The sequence below is a fragment of the Crocodylus siamensis genome, chromosome 11 (genome assembly GCF_052110815.1).
Source record: "Crocodylus siamensis isolate JL-2025a chromosome 11, ASM5211081v1, whole genome shotgun sequence".
NCBI classification, from domain to species: Eukaryota; Metazoa; Chordata; order Crocodylia; family Crocodylidae; genus Crocodylus; species Crocodylus siamensis.
In genome coordinates this window covers 64297801-64321552 of record NC_143405.1, presented here as the reverse complement: position 1 = coordinate 64321552, position 23752 = coordinate 64297801, and the positions used below count along the sequence as shown (strand labels likewise).

Below are 23752 nucleotides of genomic sequence, written 5' to 3'. Positions count from 1 at the left end.
GTGCACATAGATATCTTTGAAAATTCGGCAGGGTTCATTTTCAGGGGACTGTCGCAAAATGGCCTTTTTGTGCAATTATTAGAAAACCAGGATAATTCCCTCTCTCCCCCCATACGTTTCTATGCCTAGAAACTTTAGACTCCATTCCAGCACCGTGAGGCAGATCCAAGGGATATTTCCTGGCAGCAGGTTGTTTAAAGCAGGTTGGTTGTTTATCTCTGGAGCGCTTGCAGTGCTAAGACAGCACAGGAGGACGGGGCTAGCATCTCTTTCAAGACTTGCAAGGTTTAACAAGGGAAAGTTGGCCAAGGAAAAGGGAACGGATTTTCTCTACTTACAGTAAACGACAGGAAAGAGGAAAACAAAGTCCCTTCATCGTATCTGGACAGCTTGGCCAGGACTCCTTCCAGAATGGTGACGAACTGCAAGGAAGAAAAACACCGCAATCACGTCTTGGTCGTTCACGATGGGGTGAGAGCCGGGGTGAGCTCCAGCCCAGTTTTATGGCTGCATTGATGGGAGCGGCAGCACACCCAGGTTGCACCCAGCTGAGAACCTGCATGCAAGGTCAGGAGGGATGTCTGCGATAAACTAATTAGGGGCACATTTTCTCAAGGTCACTTAACAAACTGGGCATGAGTTTTCCCTTCAGTGCTAATGGGTGATACTGGCTGCTTCACCCCATGGGAGATGGTGGAAAGCTTGTGGGTCCCCAGGGGCACTGTCTCCTAGCAGGGGGAGTCAGATGGCTCGCGTTCCCAGGGAGAAGTATCAAGGAGGCAGCCAGCTGGTTAGTCTTGCAGATGACTCCGACGGGCATATGCTGGCAAGCTATGTTTAACCGGCCCCCCATTGAATCAGTGAAGGCTTGTTCTCAGCAAGCCAAAACTAAAGGAAAGGCGCTCTGGCTATGCTCTCTATACTCATCCCGGCACTTCTCGCCAACCCTATCTCAGCACCTGGACACGAGCACCCCTACGTTTGAACATCAGAAATACCAGCTAACTCTCCAGAGAAAAACCAGCTTCCAAAAATCAGCCGTGACATTTCAGAATATGCTTCCTGGGACCAGAACGCTTGTTAAAAATCCCTCACGTTGGCTCTGAGCTGGAGCACGCTGGTTTGCGAGCGCGACTTTTCACCTGCGTTGGGTGTGCAAATTTGACAGATGCCCACATGGCTTGCGCAGGGGGAAACCCTTCCATAAGGACTGAACAGTGCCACCTACTGAGGGCAGCTTGGGTGTGTGAACGTGGGCATTTGTGTACGCAAAATGGTGCACGCAAATAACACAGACGCTTCCTTAAAGGAAAAAAAAATGGGCCCAATCTGCCAGCAGTATATTCAATCTCATATGCAGCTCCTAATCATCAAAAGAATCATCTTGAAAGGGTTGAGTGATGTACAAGCTTGCCTGTGAGAAACAACAAGCCAATTCAACTTCTTAATGTGTCACATTTTAATGGAAATACACGTATAAAAAAAAAGCGATGTTAACAGTGAATCATTCCACCTGAAGCTGAAGGTTACCTTTGCCACTAAGAGTGTTATCATTTCTTTGACGGTTTCCTCAATTAGTTCATCTATTTTTGAATGGTACTGGTGCTAAGGAAAAATAAAAGAAAAGGCGGAGGTAAATATTAGCATTGATCGCAAGTGATGGCACTGTGATTATAAGCCTCTTCTTTTGGTAAAACAGGATTTGTAATAGTATCAGCTAAGAATTTGGCAGTTTATTTCCCAGGCCTCTGCTGATGTGGACAGTAATTACTTACATTTATGCAGGACTTTGAATTCAGGAGAAGCTGACAGTGCTTTGCATACCATAGACAGCCCCCCTGTTTGCAATACTGAGACCCAAATGCATGGGGCAGAAGGAAAACCATGGCCTTCCTATACTGGATGTAATAGTGACCACAGTGCTTAGTGCCTGCATATTCCTTTCTCAGGCCTGCAAATTCCTTGACACAATGGCCTGCAAACATTCAGTAAGTATGTTTCTACAAATCATTTAACGGACCATGGAAATGTGGCTGCCGCCAGCAAAAGGAGGTAACTCTCTCGCAGGGCACAGGGCAGCTCTCTAGTCACTTCGGAGAGGACATGACAAATACCTTCTGCACCACAACTGCTAGGAGCTACGCTGGGCATCTCACATCACATTCCTGCACTTGCAAAAAAATGTGCTACAGGGCTATTCAGGCTCCCTGCCGGCCACGCATGTTAGTATGCGTTTAGCCTTAAGTTCAGGGGGACTGAAGCACACGCTGAAAATTAAGGACATGTTTAAATGCTCTGCTGAAGGGAGGCTTCTACAAGCATAAAGAAATCAGTGTTGGCCTTTTGTGGCAGGCAAAGGCAGCATCTCTAGCAGCACAGTGCCCTCTGCTGCTAATACCATCCGGGGCATCGGGTCTGCATCGGCTCACAGGAAAGTGCTCCGATGCCTACGGCCCCTATGAGCCTTCCGCATGGTCTCCCATCCAGCTGCTGACTACGCCAAACCTTGCTCAACTTCTGAACTCTGCCACAAGTCATACAGCTATACCAAATGCTGGAATATAATTTTCTGCTAATTTATAAAGACCTACTTCATTTAGAGGATTTAAGTAATAAGAAAAAATAAGTCCATTTCTATTTTGAATGAATTGAGGAAAATATTTAATATGACTGTTTTCCAATATGAAACATCTGATTTTTAAAAAGCCACTGCAGGCATTGATCTTAGTCACTATCACCTTACCCTTTCTTCATGTTACTGCTGTTTTAAAATGTTAACGTCAAGTAACATTGAAAGAACCAGGTATGCTTCACATACTAATCATACGTTTGGAACAAAGAGTGCAAGGACAATTAAAAGTGTAAGGCACTGGCTTCCCAGTGACTGCGCCTACAAGATACACTTTACTAAACAGTATGCATCTGCATGTGTAGACAGTGACACTCTTTACTACACAGTAGATGTCTACTGTGCAGTAAAAAGTGTCACTGTCTATACATGCAGATGCTTACTGTGCAGTAAATTAGTCTACAAGGTAGTAAATTTACTATGCAGTGAAGCCAAATAGCTTTAATTGCACGTGCAAATGCACCCAGTGTGTACAAGGCCCTTCTATCAGTCTGACCCACTGTACGATCTCCTTCTCAATAAAACACTAACACATTATAACTGAAACTTGGAAAAAATAAAAAAGTTTTGGGGACACTTACCCACTCTTTAGCAAACTTTCAGATGATTAGGGACAGAAATAAAGAGGAACATGCAGAAGACAGGAAAAAAAAAGCATATGAAAGTAAACAATAAATAAAAGAAAACCTTCCAAAATAAGAAAAGGGACCTTTCAACTGGGCCACGTAAGCAACAGCAGCAGGCACAGAAACAATAAGCAATGGAAAATGAAACACAAGCAAGCCCCACTTTCACTGCAAGACCAGCGAGGTAGAAAGCTGGGAAGGAAGAAGTGATTTAATACAAAATCTGTACTGAAAGTCTCTTATGAGAAGAAACAAGGACTTGATTTTATTGCACTTGGAAAAAGGAAGGTAAAAATATGTCCAAGCCAATGGCAGGGCAGGTGCACGGGGAGTTTCAGCACAAGGGGCCTGAAAGACTGGACACAAGCTTACTGATTAGGGAGGTGGGTCAAATGAAGCAGCTTCCAGCGTCCCAAACTGCGTCCCTCCAACAGGCAAATCAACAGAGGAGCGGAGGCAGCAGAGGTTATCTGGACTGTGGGCAGAAGCTAAGAGGTGCCCTCCTCTGATGTACTGGAAGGGGCAGTGCTCTCTGTCTGGCGAAACCAGCGCTGCTCCTTGGTATTATGGATGTATGTGAGCCTCTGTGTGAAACTCTACTTCCACAGCAGCTTTCCTCCTGCAGGGAAGGTTTATCTATGAGCTGTAGGAGACTTCCTACATGTGCTTCTCATGCAAGACCTCTCTGCCGCTCAGCCGTGTGGGTGGAGGGGTGGGTGGTGGGCCCGGTGCAATGCCGACAGGAGCGGTACGCCGGCGAACGAAGGATGTAGTGCAGCGAGTGCTTTCTGCATGTGGTAGCAGAAGTGTCCCAGAGGAGGGGATTGCTACCCACAGAACAACACAGAACAGCAACGTATGCCATGCCACCTCGTGGAGCTGTATAATGGGGCTGACGTTGAAAGCAGCAGGCATGCAATGCTCAGCCTGACTCCAAGGTGCAACAAAACCTAGAGGCGAGACAGGTAAGTGCAAACTCAGGTCGGTCAGGCGGGCACCGGAGCTCACGGGCCTAGTGTGCCCTCGCTCCTGTGGGGTTCACATCAAAGTTTCCCCAACCGGGTTTCCGGTTTTTCCTATTAGCCCCAAAGACCTGCTTAATGCGCCCCATTAGCATGTTGTTTTAATCAAGGGGTTTGGGTAGCTGGAGACGGGGCGGGTGGAGTTTGTTGCTAACTGTTCATTTTCGTGGGATAAATTATGGGATTTAACTCGCAGAATGGCTAGGTGCGTGTCAAATAATACAGCGTGAAATGTATTGACAAATATCTTCACAATTAAAAGCTTGTTTACAAAGCAAATCAGAAGAGCAGCAGCAGCAATAAATGCAGCCCTGCAGAGGGAGAAAACACTCAGGCCTCTACAGCAAAGCATCTCCTGTGGCTTTGCTCTTCAAGAGGGTCTCCGGGAGCTGCTCCCCCATGGTGGAGGTTGAAAACGCAAGGGCAAATTCAGATCGGTGTCAAGTGAGCGAAGCTCTGATGAAACCAGGACCAAACTCAGATGGTCCTTTCAAAGCAAGGGTGGCATGAAGCCAAAGCGGTGCTTCTCTGATCCTGCTGCTGCTCTGACAGCCGGCGTCTCTCCAGGGCCATTACGGCACATTGGGAGCACCGAGGACCTGGCCATTGACAAGGGTGCAGGTAGGGGCTGCAGGGCTGGCTCCATGCCACCGGGCGATCCCTCTGCACCGTCTGATCCTCCCCAGTGGGCCAGCTGGATTCAGAGCGGCCCTGCACTGACTACAAGGCATGCCGCAGCTGCAGAGCAGCTGAAGTCTGGGTTTTCTGCGATGCAAAGAAGCTTCCAATAAACCTGTGACAAAGGGCTCTTTTCCAGCGGGCTCCAGCACCGGTGAAATGCCAAATGTCATTGGCTTAATTTTGTGCGTAATATTGCAGCACACCTCTGCTGTTCTTTGCCTACTGGGGGTCCAGCCCTGACAATGGAGATGAAATCCATTTGACACGCAGCCTCATTATAATTGCCCCACGAGGAAATTATGGCTGCATTATGAATCTGGCACAGACGATTGCCCGATGACATGTATTTTTTGCCTGGGTCCAGTTCATAGTTCTGGGTTACTTTTAGCTCTTCTATTTCTTATGAGGCCTGTTGTTAGAGGTCAAACATTTGCCCTGATTTGTTTGATTTAATAAAATCTTTGGAGATAATCACCATTTGCTAGTAGCTGAATTATTACAACTCACAATTCCTCTGCTAAAATTATTCTACTTGACTTTACGTGGTGCATATTTTGCCTTGTCATATAACAGATTGTGTGTGCGCTGCATTTCTGAAAGGACCATCTGACCTTGGATATTAAATAAAAACATCATAGACCAACTGAGAAACATTTAATACATAAATTTATACCCACTGACGTATTAAAATGCAGCGGAAAAATAAATATTTTAAATGGTAAAGCGTGTTTACCAAATGCTTGAACAGCTGCCTTCAGCTATAAGGACGTGGGAACGAAATGACGGGAATGTAGTTAGGAGAGTAATATTGCTCTTAAATTGCATCTTATGGTTCACATATGTGTTAAGACATATGAACACAAGGTAAGGTAGCTTTAAAAGAGTGAGGGCTTTTGAAGGAAAAAGTGATATAAGTGAGGCTCAATGATACATCAGAAGAGTCTCTCTCTCAACCACCGGGCAGCTTTCACTCTGATGAAAAAGTATTGCTTTTTTATTTTTAAATCAAATATCTGCGGTGGGTGGAGCTGGGCAACCTGTGACACACACACAGTTTATCTTACAACTGTAGCCTTTTTTCTGCTTGTGATGTGTCTGCCAAGCAGATCCCAGTGTTCACAAACTCACTTGTCCATTGTTGGACGAGCAGGTTTTATGCGCCTATTTGAGCCTGGGGGATGCTCGCAAACGATTTATGCACAAAAATCCCACCCTAGCACAGGGGTCCCACTCAAAGCTGTGTTTGCAGGATAACAAGTGAACCTTGAATGGCATAAAGACTTTCTATGCCCATTTCACCCACAGTGGACAAATTATAAGGAAAATCAAAACTTGGTTTCTAATCTTTGCATTTCTAATTTGGGCTTAGAGCTGAAATAGAAGAGTTGGAGTAGCAGCTTACTGAGGACTGTTACTCCAGTTATTTCTGGGGACAACAACTGTGGCTGTGTGTCCGTGTGCATGGGTGGGTGTGCGTGTTTCAGCCCCTGTTTTGGGTCAAGCAAAATGATCTGAACACAGAGATTGTACAACTTCAGGAGCTGGCAGTTGACAAAAGGGAGGTGGTGTGAGCAATGAAAGTGGAGAGTAGAATATTCATGAAAAAGAAGAAAAGAAAAAGATGGGCACATGAAGTTTTGCAGCCCTAAACAATGACTTATGCACTGATAATTTACATCTGATTTACAGGTCTATTAACTCAGCTATTTGTTAAAATCATCATCCCACAGCAACTGCTGCTTTGCATAACAGTCGCATTATCTCTGCGCTGCTATACCAAATGCCTTCTGAAAGAAGCACAGACAGATTTCATGGGATTCAGGATGCCTGGGCATGGAATGGATAGTAGGTGAGTGGCCAAGTAAATTGAACTTGGGCTTTTGCTTTCTGGAGACCTCAGACAGATGGGAGATGAGCTTGATAGTCTCAACAGTATATTTGCTACAACTGACACATGCCTCGCCAAGGGAACGTCAGTAATGGCTGTTGTTGGTTAGAACGGATGGGTACACTGGGCTTACCCATATTATGTCCACATTCAATTAATGTTAGAAGAGTCTCATGCTATAGACTGAATATCCCTCGTAATTCTTACTAATACAACTAACTACTCCTGTAGTATCCTCGGGGCTGTTGGAGCTGGTTTGATCTCTGAAATATGTCTTCCTTGGGAGCTTTGCTAACTGAATTCATAAAGGTGAACACTATGTCTTGTATTAGACCAACTCAAATAGTCAGAAAAAATTCTTCTTTGCAAGTTTTCGGGCACAAACACCCTTCGTCAAGCAGAGCAGTTGCTTCCTCAGCCTGACGAAGGCTGTTTGTACCCAAAAGCTTGCGAAGAAGAATTGTTTCCAACTATTTGAGTTGGTCTAATAAAAGATATTAGATTTACCCAAAGAACCTTGCCTGCCTGCATCCTTAGACCAACACAGCTACAACCTTTAAGGATTTAAAGGTAAATGCATGATTTGTATTGCAACTCTTGCCCCTTTGGTCTGTCGGGAATGTGCCAGCATGGTTATTGTGGGAGCAGAGAACTGGGAATCAGGGCAGGCAAGGAGAAGAAACAGAGTGGAGAGGAAATGTGGTAATTCTACCAACAAGCCTTGGACCAACAAGGCTCCAGTTAGTACGTGTCCTAAGTTGGACTGGTGGATGAGGAGGAAACTCAACCATAAGCATCTCAAAACCTTTCTTATCAACAAGACCATCACAAATGAAATGCTACAACTGAAAGCCCACAAAAGAGAAAAGAACAGTGGGCCCAGTCCAAGGCCTGCTGATGTCACTGCTAAGACACCTACTAGTCCAGCAGGCTTTGGATAAGGCCCTTAAAGAGTAGCAGGAAGAGGTAAAAAACTAGAATGAACAAACAATTTGCAATGATGTATTATAAATTTCAACCATGTGAAGTTGCACTGGAAGAGCTTATCTAGGCAACTGGCAACAAGAGAGGAGAAGCAAACAATTTTTCCTCAATTGATTCTAAACTGGCACATGAATATTTAACTTGGCTTCTCGCCTTTGGAGTGACATGAACGTGGAGATGCATTTCATCTAACCCAGTTTAGCATGCCTTTCTAATTCATCTATAAATTTATGGAAATTTCAAGCTGAAACAATGTCTTTTAAAAGCAAAAAACAATCAACAAGTGATTAGAGTTGGATTTTTTTTAAAAGTTGAGTCATTGAAAACCTGGTAAATTAGGATCATACAACATGCTGATTTCAGCCAATATTCAAGGAAGTCAAAATGGGTGGAATCTGGATATATTTTTGGAAGTTGTCTTTTTTTTTTTTAAAGTAACTTAGTGCTTTTGTTTTCCTGATGTCTTATATTGGAAATCTGTTGACTACATGTAAACAGCTAGCATTTAGGCAAACATACATCTGGCTCCAAGGTGAACTTAATGACTCAATAAACACAGTCATCATGCATTAGCAGGCTTTAAAGGTACCTTATGCACACCACAATCCTTGCCAACAATCACTGGTAAGTGACTGGAATTCTGAACGCCCATATTCATTAGACTGATTTGACGGAGAGACCCTGAATATTCATCTGCTTATTCTGTGCAAAAAATGAGGTCCACAACTGTTAGAAAGTTTCTGAAACTAGCAGAATAATAGATGGGAAAATTCATGACATTGTCTCTAGTTTACATAAAAACCAAAAATTATCTACATTTTTACCTCTTGGCCCATTTCCATACTGCAAAGCTTTGTTGACTGAGCTTTGGCATCGACCATAACATTAAACATGGTGCATATTGACTGAGGGACTCGGAAATCTGTTGATCGACTGGTTTTTTGCAGCTTTACTTCAAATGCAATCCTGGTTCTATTAAAGAAAGTAGGAAAAGACCATTTCAGTTGGTGCTTAAGATATTGTAACTAATAAGAGGTGGAACACAAAGTTTAGAGGGCTTTGGTGAAACAGACTGAATGCTAACATCCGTGGCAAAAAGAATTACTCCAAATGTGTCTTACTAAGTTTGAAAAGAAGCCTATTCTACAGAATATGTTCTATTTATAAAGTGTGTAACAGTCTTATAGAAACTATTACTTTCTCATACTTGGTAAACAGCGTGATGATGCTACAGATGGCAGTGGCAATGCACACCTGTAATTTGGGTTATATTAGCTAATTTATACCTACTGTTTAAATGCAGCAACCTGGGTGAATTAAAGGCAATTCTATTGACACACAATACTAAATGTAGAGGGTACAAACCTGTTTAATTGCTTGGCATGAAGGGCACCATGGGATTATTGCTTTTTCTATGTTTCCACAATAGTACTGGCTTGCCCAAACACTTCTCAGGGATCATAACGGTTCCTTTAAGTGGTTTCTTTGAAAAAACAAATGCACCTAGCAGAAAACCTGGGCAAGATGTTAACTGCAGAAGCGTGCAGGTATGTAATTATGCAGGCTCTTCTACACACGTCTTGCTGCCCCCTACTAAGCTTTATTAGTTGCAATTTCCCTTCTTTGGCAGCTAAAGCTGTTATTTCAGTAAGAATGCTGTCTGATCAAGACTGTGGGAGCAGTTTTAAATGCTCATTGGTCATCAGTGGTTTTGCATATCACACTAGGAATAGCTTCTGCATAGTGGGTAGCACTCCTTCCTTCCTGAGGTCTCTGAAGGCAAAATGTACCACTTGAAAGCCTTTGCAATTAAGGGGCACTTTATTAACCTAACAGAGACAAACGCTGCAGAGGAGCCCACAGCACCAAATGTATGTGGAGAAAATAAAAGTATCAGTTATGCCTCAGTGGGAGCATTTCCATGTGTGCTTTAATGTGCATTAGCCTATTGTAATGCACATTAACTACACAGCACCCTCTTTTAAGTGATGCTTTAATGCAAATTAAAATAGGCTAATGTGCATTAAAGTGCACATGTAGACATGCCCTGTGCTTTTTAGTTAGTGCGGCTTAAGACAGGCTAATGCTCATTTTATTAGTACTTCACAATGGAGGGCATTTTTACTCATGCTCTAGGAGGCATGGGGGGGTGTTTTAATTAGTGGGCTGTGCTAATTAAAAGTGCCCGAGCATCACGCGTATCAGCATCCCCCCTGCTGAAAAATGGTTCCACTGTTTTTCAGTGCGGGGACACTGATACCTGATGCTAGAGTTTGCTGGAGCACATTCATTTCTGTGCTCCAGCAGACTCAATTAAATGAAGGAGAGCATTTCCCAAATTAGTCTCAATTAATCAAGTCTGCTGCAATGCACTGGATTTCCAGGGAGTCGGAGTCAGCTCTCTGCACATGTATAGGAGCCCAGAGGAGTTGCTAGATTTAATGTGCGTTAACTAAAGCGCATTAATGCACGTGTACATGCACCCAGCAATAGCTGACCTTGTGGGATCCCAAGGGTCTGCCTACCTGAATTTGAGAGTAGATCCCAGGGCCTTTCTAGTGCCTTTCCCCCAAACTCCACAACAATAGCAACATATGAAACACAGCAACTTTCCAGAACAGCACAGGGCTTTTCCCAGGGTGATGTAGTGAATTAAAAGTTTGTTGTTTGGGATACTGTACCTCTTTGATAACCATGCTGCATGGTGAGTATTCTGAGGTTTTGGGATTATCTACAGTAGCTGGCTGCCAGGTAACTCAGCCATCAGAGCTACTGCATTTCAATAAAAGCCGTGTCTTTAATTTAACTACCTGCGTGCTGTGTTTTTTTTTTCAGATCAGGAACAGCAGTCCTACTACAGTCATTTGCTTTGAATTCCAGTGTGTGAACCTAGAGCCCCTCTCTCAGACACAAGATGCTACTTTCTTAGAAGGTGAGATTGTAAATCCAGACTTAGGAGTTTGAGTGTGATACATCACAGGCACAGATTTGCATAAGGGCCAAATAATGCTGGTTTGGAAAAGCCACTTCACCAGAACCGTGGTGGTCACCAGCCCAGGCCTGCAGCTGTATTCACTGGCCCCTCCATTAGTTTTTCCTTTCGGTATTTACTTTGTTCAAAAGAGAATACAAAGAACTTTTCTTCCCAGTGCTGAATTACACCTTAAATCAGCCAAAGACATGCAAGGCCTGGTGGAAAATAATGATGGTTTGGCCTTAATCTTTTGTTACCAAAATGAATGCTATGCAGAAGGCAGGGAAGGGCGGCAGGCTTATTGACTAACTGATTCAGAGAGGCATGAGCTTTGGTAGGCAACAACCTCCTTCATCTGAAGGCATGAATAAGACTAAGAGGGAAAAACAGAGCAGTTAACCTCTTGAGGGACAAAGGCTTTTAAACAACAAAACTTTAAAAACCAACTTGAACGGAAATTGCGGACCAAGAAATCATCCACAGGCTGGACTGTGTTAAGTCATCGGCAGTGGCAGTCCCTCAATATGAGAAAAACAGTCTTGCAGTCAATAGAGGAGTCAAGGGTGGGTCCAGAGCTGACTGAAGAAACTGCTCAGAGATCTGCACGCTAGACTGCAGACATGGAAAACAGTTTTGGGGGCAGGAATGAGTCCTAGTGATGCGGGGTCATGGCTCTTTCTTTCCCTTGTCTCTCATCTATCTGCCGACATAGGGAGGTGAGTCTGCTCAAAGCAATCGATACCCTGTTGTACACCATGGTGCCAACGAGGGTGACCCAGTTCGGGAGTCTCCCAAGGACTGATGTTCATATCCCATGTCTTTAGACTGGCCTTCAAGGTGTTCTTGAATCTCTTCTTTTATCCACCTCTTGAGTAGCGACCATCAGTGAGTTGCGAGTATAGGACCTGCTTCAAGAGCTGGTTGTCAGGCATCCTCATGATGTGTCCTGTCCAACAGTGTTGGTGCCATAAAATTTGGCTTTGATGCTGGCAGAGTTTGCTCACAACAGAAGTGGTCTCAACAAAGACTGGTTTCTTAGCTTGATACCAGGACTAGTTTGTATAACCCCTAGGTCCCTTTGGATCTTTTCAACCCACCCGTCTCTCTCACCAGTGCTCCCTCCTTTCTTCCCATATAACTTTATTCCTTTCCATTTAGTACCCTTGCTCTCTGGAAACCCATGCATAGCAACTGATAAAGTAGGCTCTAGCCTACCAAAGCTCGTGCCTCTCTGAACAGACAGGTTTAAGATGAAAGGTAAAGCAAAGACTGATATTTCCCAAACATTGATAGAAGAAGTGGTGCCCCTTCTAGAAGGCCTCTCAGCCCAGCTGCTTCGCTATACTTCTCAACACGAGACACTTTAGACTTACCTCTTGACACAAGATTCAATCATGTCACTTGCCATGAGCTTCAGACGCTGCTCAAGATGTTTTCCAAATTCTTCCTCGGGCCAATGTAAATCCCGAATGAAGGTCTGTAGGGCATCAAGTTTCCAAAACAGATCTTCAGAGGTTCCTGACCCATTGCTGGCAGGATAAAGTGGAAACAGAAGTCATAACCTGCACCAGGCTATTAGACACCTGATGTGGAGACCTTTCTTGGACAAAGACTAGGGTATGCAGTTGTTTAATACACAGAACAATATCAGACAATCTCCACCATCAGGGTTTTGAGTTTTACCATACATTTGCCTAATCTACCTTGCTGTTACAACCCACAAATCTTTCCAGGCCAGATGATAAGACAAAGTTATGAATTACATGTATTAGCTGGAAAAAGGGTGTATGGTAAAAATCAGCCTTAATTAATACTCACATGAATTTATGTGATTATTCAGCATTAAGGCTAGAATTTGTTGTTGAAAATCCTTGATTGATAATAACTACAGTACATGATTGTATGCAGTTATTAAGATATGGGGCGTTTTTTTTTCCACCCAAGGTTTCCAGGTAAAGGACAGTGCTAACAAGTGGTGAGCGAGGACACGCTTTATCTCTTGAACAGCTGGAAAAAAATCATGGTAAGTCAATTGAACTAAGAACACTTGACATCTTATATTGAAGAGTTTTGGTTAGGTTGACTATTCTACCTCTTCAAGAATCAACCTCTTCCAAAGGCATCTCCAGGCCAACAGATTCGAGCAGTTTTTGTTTTTTTTTTTTTTTTTGTTTTTTTGATTTGTTGCCATGCCTTTGGTCTTTCGGAAGTGCATGTTTTCGGAAGTGCATGTTCTCTTACCCACTCCTCTGTCCAGAGAGGACTCTTTGGTCTTGTGGTGTGCAGCTACTTTGGTTCTTTCCAAGTATAATTACATCTCAAACCTCCACTTACAGGATAAAACACAGGCCTTGATTGTGTTTTGTTTGCGCAGAGAAATTTCTGTGTCTGTAACCCTTTTCTCTCTCACTCTTTTTTCATGACATTTACCACGGGAAATTCAAGAGCTTTAACCTCCTCCTCGCATACCACTAATGCTAACACAGTAATTTATCAGATGTTTAACACACCATGCATTACCACTTCTGCTGACATCATCTATAGAAACAGATGAGGGAGGGTGTTTCTATTGTGACAGATGCCAGCTGCATTGAGTTAATGCTACAGAGGAAATTATAGCTAATGCATACATGGCTACCGCAAGGTGAAAACCATACTCCCAACATGCTAGAGGGGTCCTAGGAGGGTCCTGTGCTAACAAAGGTAACCATTTAAAGTATAAGTCAGCTCAGGAGTGGGAAGAGATGTATCTGATGCTAAGGGAAAGGTAAGATTGAAACATGTCCTTAATAATGAACAGTGGTTGGGTCAAAGGGAATTGCAGAAATGAAAAGATACAGAATCAGGCATTTCCTTAAATGGCATCTTTAACCAAAAAGCTACTTTGTGCAACAGCCCTGACAGTTGCCCTATCTGCACATGTAGCGTCTTCTGTTTCAAACTTAGGTTTGGGAATAAATAAACTCGTTTTAGTTCCATCCCAATTTTGGAACTGCATGAATTTATGTTCCAAATAATTAAATACGCATGAATGCGAGAATTGGTATTTGCTACAGCAACATTAAGACATCCATCTGGTTTTGAAATTTAAAAAAATATATATTCTTGGTATTTTTTTTCTTCTGAACAGCTCGTTATTAGGTTTTCATGCGAGAATTTTTTTTTTATGTTTATTACCAAGAAGAACTGTTAATTCTTAGTGCAATAGCACTGAAATTACTTTGATCCCATAGCAGCTCACAAAATGCCTTTCACACTCAAGCTTTGATTTTATAAAAAGACGACTGTCCACTTTACTGTCATGTCTTGATTCTTATCTTTTCAGAAGCAGTATCACAGAGCATGCACAGAGGGGGGAAAAAACTTTCAAGTACTATTTACAGACACTACCTAATCTAACCTTCAATACAGCCATCTTAGCATGAATATGAGTTGGGTTTCTTTGAAACAGAATTAACAGCATTCATATTTCCAAGTATTTTAATTTTTTTTTTTTTTTAAAGAATAAGATTACATTTCCTTTACTGCCAGTTCATTGGCTTTACTTTCCAATATGGTACCTGTATGATAGTGGAGGTCTGGTGGATTCCAGGTGTAGATGTAATTTAAGTCTCTGGCTCATTGCCACCCTTGCGATCCCAAAAACATCTATGTTTGTTTGTTTGAGGCTTTCAATATTTGGATAAAATGCCAATTTATTCTTCCAAAATTAAAGTTCTCAACATTAAAAGGCATGTTGAGTCTGCCAGAAGGATCGGAACATGGTATCGATGGAGCAGACCGCAGACTGCACTGAGTCCTGGTTCCCCAGGCCATGTTCAGACTGCTTCTCTGCAAAGGGGTTTTCCTCGCCTTGCCTCTCTCTCCTCAGGGATCCCAAACACTTCTGCCTGCACCCTGGGAATTTGGCCCCGAGTCCAGCCAATCATTCACTGAAGGCACTTGAGCAAGGGAGTAGCCTCATTGACTTCCTGGGCTCTAAGTTATGCCTGTGTTTTTAGCCCGTGATGCAGGGAAGAACGTAAGTCAGTGTTCAAGCCCAAGTCTGTTCAGTAAACGTCATGTTAAACATAACCTGTGGGAGGGATGCTTTCATGAGTTAGTGCCCTGTAGGGCTGGGGCTTTATGGCTGTCTTCCTCTTCAGCTTTTAAGAGGGAAGAGATGACAGAGGCAGGAGGAAGAGGAAGGAAGAAACCTGCAGCGGTGGAAAGTGAAGCGATAGGGAAGGAAGAGGGAGGAGCAGGCGAAGACAAGCGTCATTTTTGTTGAAACAAAATGGGCCCATGAGGTGCTGCACTAAAACTCTGCTCTGGAGCAGAACAGTTTATAGGGAAGAGCCGGGAGGGTTGGGACAAAGGAGCCTGAGCCATGGAGGTAAATATGCTGACTGGGGGCTGGTGGAAGGGCGAGTTTGGACAGTGGCCACTCACCAAGGCGCAAGGCATCACAGGCTGCCCAGTTGTGAAGGGACAGCCGTTCCTGGCTGGATGAGACCAACCTGCTCCTGCATCATCCTGATCAGACATCAGCCCTTTACGCTCATGCTCTCACTGTTTACGTGTATAAGCGTCCTTGGAAGGGCTTCCCCAACACGGGGGGATAAAGCTCCTTGACCTTTGGGTACCAGCCCCCAGCACTGCTCAGAGACCCACTGCTTTACAGCAGGTACATGAAATAGGCATGGTTTTATAGTGCCTCCTAAATCTAGATGCTGTAATAAACTATATCACCTTGACCATGAGCTCTAATTCCTCATCCAATATGGTACCTGTATGACAGTAGGACGCATCCCATGTCTTGGGACATGCCAAAGGTGTGAGGCAGAGGACTGGGAAAGGCTAGCTTTTACACACTAATGACATGGGCTCAGGGTTTGATTTCCTAAGTCAGATTCAAAGCTTTCCACTAAAAATTGTTTTTCCTCCTGTCAGACATTTAAATATTCACATGGTGACAGCTAGTTACTATCTGGGGCTTCCCATGAAATGAGTGAGAATCTTTATGTATAAGCACCTGTGATGACAATGCTGTGCAGAATCAAAAGGAAAACAAACCATCAGAGGCAATGAGGAACTTGCAAAGAAGTAAGATTCACTTTTAGATCTACATCTGGTCCACAGAAATTGGTCAGCTAGCACTGAAGTTGTTTCGTCTCCTCTTTTGGATAGAACTTTCTCCTGAGATACTCCATCTTCCAGGATGCATTTTGCAATTTATACTCTAACAGGACTATATCCCACTGTCAAGAACTAGTTTGCAAAGCGAGACATTTGCTCAAATTTCCAGTGGGTGCAAAACAAATCCTCAATATTGATAAAAAACTCACAACGTACATGCCAGGAATACAGAAGGGTTGCCTCATTCAGAGAAACGTCTAATTATCTGTCTGTGTCACTCTTTTGAAGTTCTATATATAATGCACAGAAATAAATAATACATATCCATGCCAAGATTACTTCAAATTTAAATTAGATCTAATGTGAACTGAATACACACTCAGAATCATATATAGCAGCCATCCATGACGGTGCAGAAAAGCTAGGCATTTGTGGGATGCCTAGTGGGATGTTAACTGGTAGGTTTGGAACTTTAGGGAGATTCACATTGGGTAGATTCACATTGGGCAGATTACTTGTTAAACTCCTGTGGAAGAAACAGACAGAAAGAAAAAAATACCATAACAGTGACAATGCAGATGTAGCAGAAGCAGGTGACACTCATAAACAAATCTGCAAAGTTCACAGCAAGACAACAGTCAAAAAACTAAAGCAAAACATTTCAGAAAGAAGCATGAGCATGGAAGGCTTAAGTGTATTTTTTTTGCAGTCTGCAATAAAAAAGCAAGTTACTTAAAAAACCAACAAAAGAAGAAAAATCACAAAGTAGCAAATTAACGGACCGCTCAAACACCCACACAAAAGGATTTACGGATCCTGATATGGTTTCAGAGCACAGAAAGCGGCTCCGAATTTAAAAACGTGTCCCCGTGAGCAAGCAAACCTCAAGTTCTAGATCATTTAGAGGCTGGAGATAGGGAAGGGCTACTCTTGACAGTCCACTGGGAAAGGTTCTGCCTCAAAACCAGGCTTCAAATGGCTAAGGCTGAATTCCTGGCTCTAATGAAGTTGACAATTTGGCTCACCCTGAATGTGAGACACTCCCCTCGACTGACGTTTTTCCAAACAGTCAAGAAATGCTTTAACCTAGAGGAGCAGAACAGTGTCCCACCATGTGAAGACTAAGACGCCAGTCCTGCAGTTGGACTCCTGCATGCAGATCCCTGGGCCTGCTGGAAACGGGGCTCCACATAATTGACCCCAGGGCTTACTTGAGTGCATCCGATTCCAACGGTCATAAACGAGGAGCACTGTATCACATGCGCTCCCAGGCCTTGAAAGCTAAGTGCAATTGTAGTGCGATACACACAGACCAGGGCACGAAACCCAAAGAATAAGCACGAGCTTTGTGCACGAATGCCCCCATTGCAAAGAGGGCCATGAGATGAGCACGGTAGTTGTAGCTGGGCACGATGCCTTTAATGGCATTCTCAGATGCCCGAGTATGACATGAAAAATAGCTTTGTAAAAGTGGTTTAGTATATCAAATACAAGGCAATTTAATGTGATATATTTTCCAGGAGAAATAACACTGCATGCCAGTGATTTGCAAAATACCCATAAATATTAGGTTGTGCTACAGGTCCCTGAGCTGTTCTGGCTGTATTCTACAGAGTATCTCAAAAAGTCCAATTACATGGCATTTTACATGTAAAATAAAAACTTGTGCCTCACTTTGGCACCTGGGAGATGTCAAATTTGAGCAGCTGACTCCTGGGGCCACCTGATGAGTGGGGGAGAAGCCAGTGGTGGGGAGTATCTCCTTTCTGTGCAGCACATAAGGGCATCAACCAAGGAAGTTTTTGACAACCTCATTCCAGAGGCAAGTCCAGATGTCTTGACTGAATTTTTATTGGGTCCTTATTCCCACCCAGAGTTTGTCTGAGTAAAGACCCATTAAAAGCTGAATCAGGACCCCAGGATTTAGTGCTTGTTCCTGCCTGTTGGAGCTAGCAGAAGCTTTACTGCCGAGAGGCAGGTTCGGGCAGTTAATCTTCTGGCTCCACGAGGTGGATGCCTATAACGGTTGTACTAAAACACTCTGCCTTGGAAGGTGTCTTCCACTCCCTTGATTGCTGTTGAATTTTATGCAGCATTATCTGCAGTCCTGGGAAGTGACAGAACTCTACAAACTTCTCATCCACGGGAATACCACAACAGCAATTTTCTACAGTTGTACATACATTTCTGGATTGCATTTCTCACTGTAAATCTTATTACATCAGGAAACAAAGAAGTACCGTTGTGCCGACAGGGCTGGGTATACAATTGCTAACATGGTAGAATATCTGCCCTGAATCTCTGCAGTTCTGTTGGCAACCAATGTTTTGAGCCATTGATGACATGGCTAATAGGCACACATGACTTCAGCTCTCCATTCTGAGCTTCTGAATAAAGTCCCACCTTTCAGAGCAAAATACAGAGTGAGCTGCTTTGATTTACTTCCGTTTCTGGTTGCTGGATGGATTTGACTTCAGTTCTTGCTATCTGCTTGTTCTCTTTATGAACCAGGAGATATATGTCAGAGCTTTCTCATGCAACCAACTCATCCACTGTTCCCATTCAGACATGTACATGCCTCGTAAAGTGAATATGATTGTCAAAAGAAACACATGCTTCATAATGATTGAGAGATAGTTAAACCTTTGGAAATGGTAAGGCCATGTAGTTTAAAAAGTGATATTGAGTAAATTAAAACTAGCAAGAGATGGACAACATATACATGTATAAAGAAAAGCCACTTAAAGAGATTAGCCAGATGGTGAGTACATTAATCAGAGGACCTTTGTTTTTTATACTAAATATTCAAGAACTTATTGAAAACACATTTATGAAAACACTGTATTAAGTCAATGGCAACTGTTTAGAGTGAACACTGCATAGTATTCATATATCAAGGTTTTTTGATTTGGTTTGGTTTTTTACAAATCAGGATTTTGCTGATACTTTGTGCACATTGCAAGGAAAAGCTACAACTCATCTTCCGATGGCAAAATAAGGTAGTGTATTATCTTAACACAGAGAGCCTGATTTGGGAAATACCTGCCATCCTACTCTGCGTCCGTAGCTTTGCTGGTTCAGCTGATCTCAATGACCTGTCTCTTTACCTGACTTGTGGCTGGAGTCAGGTAGGCAGACTTGCAAATTACTTCAATATTATCAACAGATAGATGTGCCTTTATTTACCTGGCCTGCAAAATTACAGGCCCAGAATGGGAGGTGGCTTTCTAAAAACCGAGCCCATGACTATTTAATACCAGAGACTGAATAATGCCCCATCCAGCAGTCTGATGCACTTAAACTCTTAGCGCTTCAGAGTGGCAGAAGGTTCAAGTTAGGAGGACTCAATTGCATGACTGGGGCCTGTACATTTGGTAAGGATATGTCCTCGCCAAATAGACAGTTTGTGGTGTATTGTTCTGACTTGTTCACCTTTGGATTTATTTCCCACATTTGGACTGATTTAAATAGTATCTTTCTGCTCTCCAATTATAAAAATCTAGAGTGCCAGAAGCTCATGGCATTAAGATAATGTGTCCTGGAATAATATATATTCAAAGAATGCTTCCCCTATTGTAACATTAACTGTAGAAAACAAGTAAAGAGCCATAAGAAGCTACCTAATAAATGCCAGGTGATGCCATTAGCTTAAATCTGAAAGTTGAACAGACAACCCTGGAGATTTTATTGGGTTATCTTGCCTACAGACATGTTGGTGCATAAATGTCCAGTTCCCACAAGTTCCTAGATCCACTGGGCAGACTGCCTGTCTGCTTACTCCAGAAGTTATGTTTTATTAGCATAAATGCTGGCCCATATATACTTGGATAAATGCTAGTAATTCAAGTGGCAGTCTTTTCTATAAAATCTTCAGTATAGAAGACTGGGTAGAAGGGTGACAGAAGTAAGCAGCTAAACATGCTCTGACTGTGGCTTGGTGTTTGGCATGGTTTCCACATTTAGCTATCCCAGGATCTTTTTCCTAACAGGATTTTTTTTTCCTTTCTGGACAACATCACCACTTCTGTCTGGTTGCCTGGTAGAGTCACAGCATTTGACTGGCCACACTTTATGTTAAAGATACATTTATAAATAGCTTGAAAAGGACTCATGAATGACTAAAAGATGTTAAAGACTGGAGTACTATGGGTTACAGATGGTTACAAGCATGTAAGTAGTAAGTGTTATGGAGAGCTTTAGGCTATGATAGTACCTAGCTCTTATCTGGAATGTTTTTCATCAGCAGATCTTGAAGCCTGTTATAGGGGAGGTGCGATAACATTATCCCCATTTTACAGATGGAGAAATTGAGGCATTTAAGGGTTGAACTGACTGGTCTGCAGAGCTGACAATCAAGTTTGCATCTCTTGAGTTCTAGTTCACTGCTCTGCCCACTGCTTTACACTACCTCCTTAAGATGATTAGCCCCGGTATACAAATGGGGAAGGAGGCAGAGACACAAAGTGAGGAGCGACCTGTAATAAGCTGTGGTGAGCAATGGACAATTTATTAAAACCTCTATGAGCCATTTATTAAAAGACAGACTACTTACAAATGTAGCCTTACTACAGAGTGTGACCGTTTGCATATTAATACTAAAAACCCAATCAAATTTGACTTTGACAAGAACCACGGGGACTGACCTCCTTGTGCTAGAATATAACGGCACATAAAATGTTGCAGAAGATCCTTTTTTGTGTGTGTACGTGTCCCAGAAAAGATTTGCATAATTTTTCAAGCCAACCAACTGAAAAGGACATCAGTGGTCACTGAATTAACCTTGCATTCTGCTCGTGCGGAGCTCAGCTGCCGAGTGCAATTGCATGTATGTGTTTAGGTGTCGGGTGGCTGCAAAGTATTTCAAAATGCCCTGAGTCGCGAAGCTAGCGCGCAGAAATAACGGCATGTTCCCCCCTCCTCATGTGACTGCGTGCACTCCGCCAGCTTGGGAACAGATCTAATTTATGCACCCAATGTTTTGGAAAATAGCGAGTTGGGACTGGTGTTTCACTTCGCTTCATTTTCTCCGCACGTATCTGCCCATACCTACCAGCTGCACTGGTTATAGGGCAAGGACCCCCGGCTTATACATTCTGCAGCTAGGCAGAGCTTGTACAAAACAGGCAGATCACATGGCCTGCCGAAGCAAACAGTATGGATTTTTTTCCCCTTCAATGTTTTCAGTATTTAAGGGAATCGATCTTACTGTTTGTGCGATTTCTATACCCAACTAGTAGCAGCATAAGGTACACAGTCTCTAGCAATGAAAATAGAAAAATGACATGCATGTATGCTGCCATCTGGTCAGGTTATGGAGGACCACATTTTTCAGCCCTGATTGCAAGCACGAGCATAGAGAAACCCTTTTAAAAGCCTCTATGCTACAGAATACTTTGCTGGCTGTCATGAGGTAATGAGATTTCATTCTCACAATTCAGCATAGAGATCGGCAGGATAGCAGTCAGCTCAACTGTGGCGATGTGTATTCTGGTTGACTTTGGCAAGCCAAGTGGGAAGCCTTCCTTCAAAGCAGAGTCAAGCCGCATAAAATTCTCCAAGGGCAAAGATACACGATGGGTGCAGCTGTGTCATTTCCCTTATAGCTACCCGGCAGTAATGGGTGTTAGTAAAACAGAAGAGGGTGATGTCGGTGTCCTTTGCATCGCTGCAGTATTTGAAAGCTATTTCTTTAACTTTTTCTTAGGAGTAAGCTTGTAAACAGTATCGTGCTCTCCTTTGGTAAATGTGAATTTGTGGTTACTGAGCAATGCAAAGCTGCAAAATGGGACAAAGAGCCTAAAGAATTCACTAGACGTTTGAATGCGTAGGGGAGAGAGGGGATACACGAAGCTGAGGGAAGAGCAAGCAAAATACATTTGTTTGACCTGTATTTATCACAGGCTTACTGGGGATCAGGGGAAGAATAGCATGCCGCCTGCCGTGAGACTGAAGACGATTCCAGGATTGGGGTTCCCAGTTGCACTTTACGCACTAGGTACTGATGTGCAGACATGTTCGCTGCCTTCAGCTGGGTCACATTACATAAAGGTGACATTTCACACTGGGTGTGTGTATGTTTGCTGGTGTGTGTGCACGTGTGTGTGGGTGTGCACATGAAGAATAAAGTATCAGTAATTAAAAACATATTCAAGGGTGTGCTTTCCCACGGGGGAATGTAACATGCCCGGGAGAATTACCCATTCTTTTTCAAAGCAACGCTTTTGAGTGTCCCGGGTCACTCTGTAAGATAACTACTATTAAGCAAAGAAACACTTATAACTGTAAGATATACGGTGTTCACTGACCAGAGCTGCTTGAAGCAGAACACCATGGGATGATGGATAAAGAACCTTTTCAGAACAACCCACGATCCATTGCAAATGACCCCCTTAACATGGCAGAAACTCTCTATAGTCATTTTGAAAGTGACTCTTCCATTTCTCCAAGAAAGTGACAGTGTTTTGAAATCCAAACTTTTGCTATAAGAAAACATGTACTTAAAATAAAACTATAATTGAATTTAAATGAGCTAAAACCAAGATGATTTACTGATTTGAATATATTTTAGTCTCTGGCTTCGAACAAACACATAAAGAATGAATCATTTATCAACTGCATGGTTAACACATCGTTTGACATTACTGCACCAAATGTGTAACAGGTGGCTATTACTTAAGCTGTTACGCATTATTAAAGTGAGGATCACTCTAATATGCAGTTCTACCTGCTGAATGACTACGGGGGGTGTAAAGCCGCATTTTCCTACTCAGGAGAGCTACTTCTTGTGTGTTTGGTGAGCCACACCTGCTCATTTTACAACTGAAATGTTAGGGGTTTTTTTAATCTCATTAGCCTGCAGAGCCAAGAGAGCAAATGGACAGTGAACCGGGTTCTGAATTAACCTTGCATTTTTATGTACCATCAATATAGTAGATAATTGCTAAATGTTACAAAGTAACTCTTCAGACCAGAACACTTAACCATTGGCTACATTAGACACTTTTCAGCCTGCATAAAGCTCCATTTCTTTATTTAATTTGTATTAATATGTTTCCTTGATAGTATCTAACTGAGCCTTTTTGGAATGAGCGCTGGGAGCAGTAATACCACCATAAATTCTGCATGGCTTTAACTAACTTTATATTTCACAACCACTAGGCTGAGCTGGGGCTTTGTCTCCCAGTTCACCCATTCCAGAGTTTTAAATCATCACTTCTATGAGATTAATAAATGGCTCCGGTCAACTCTTTTCTCCTGCTTTCTCTATTTGTTTTTGCTTGGAAGTACTTTTCTCTGGCACACTGTGTTTCCCTTCAGGGACGGTGCCTTCAGGATCTTTCCAGCATGGTTTCAGAGTGTCTCCTCCTAAAAGCCCTTAGCTCTAAAGCAGCATCTTACACTGGAGCCCTTCACAGCCTGCGTGAAAAAAAAGATCAATCCAGGGATCAGCTGTGGTGCTGAAGCAGTGAAGCATATCTCTGCACTATCGCTTCACAGGGCGTGTGGAAAAAAAAGACAACAGCGGCCCACCCAAGGTACAGAGCCGGACTGAACACAGTAAAGCAAGGTTTTCGTTCTGAAAAGAAGCTATTTGCCTTTAAGAGCAACATTGGAAAAGGCCTTTTAGAGCAGGGTCATAAGATCTAAAAAGCCAAGCAAAATGAGAGGATTTCACATTTTTCGTAATTCCATTTTTCAAAGCAAAACGTTCCACTTCAATCAGCATTGCATTAGAAAAGCACATATTGTTTCTTTCGTAAACCTTGAAAACCCTTAAGAAATTAGGCCTTGGATTTTTAGCACGGCGCTAAAAAATAGAAGGCATTTTCC

General features: G+C 42.9%; 1 protein-coding gene across 11 annotated transcripts in view; it reads right to left on the bottom strand.

The window, feature by feature from the left end:
• The window catches only part of CADPS (calcium dependent secretion activator), a 248776-nt gene that overhangs the window by 33127 nt on the left and 191897 nt on the right, over positions 1–23752 (bottom strand). For 6 of the 11 annotated variants that reach the window (XM_090022841.1, XM_090022835.1, XM_090022836.1 and 3 more), the window contains 4 exons: positions 12178–12333; positions 8655–8802; positions 1531–1605; positions 339–422 (listed from right to left, as the gene is read on the bottom strand). In XM_090022841.1, coding sequence (XP_089878967.1) covers positions 339–422; positions 1531–1605; positions 8655–8802; positions 12178–12333 — 463 coding nt within the window. Of the gene's footprint in view, positions 1–338; positions 423–1530; positions 1606–8654; positions 8803–12177; positions 12334–16301; positions 16449–23752 lie in introns of all 11 variants that reach the window. The other 5 variants (XM_090022840.1, XM_090022832.1, XM_090022830.1 and 2 more) reach the window with 1 other exon arrangement.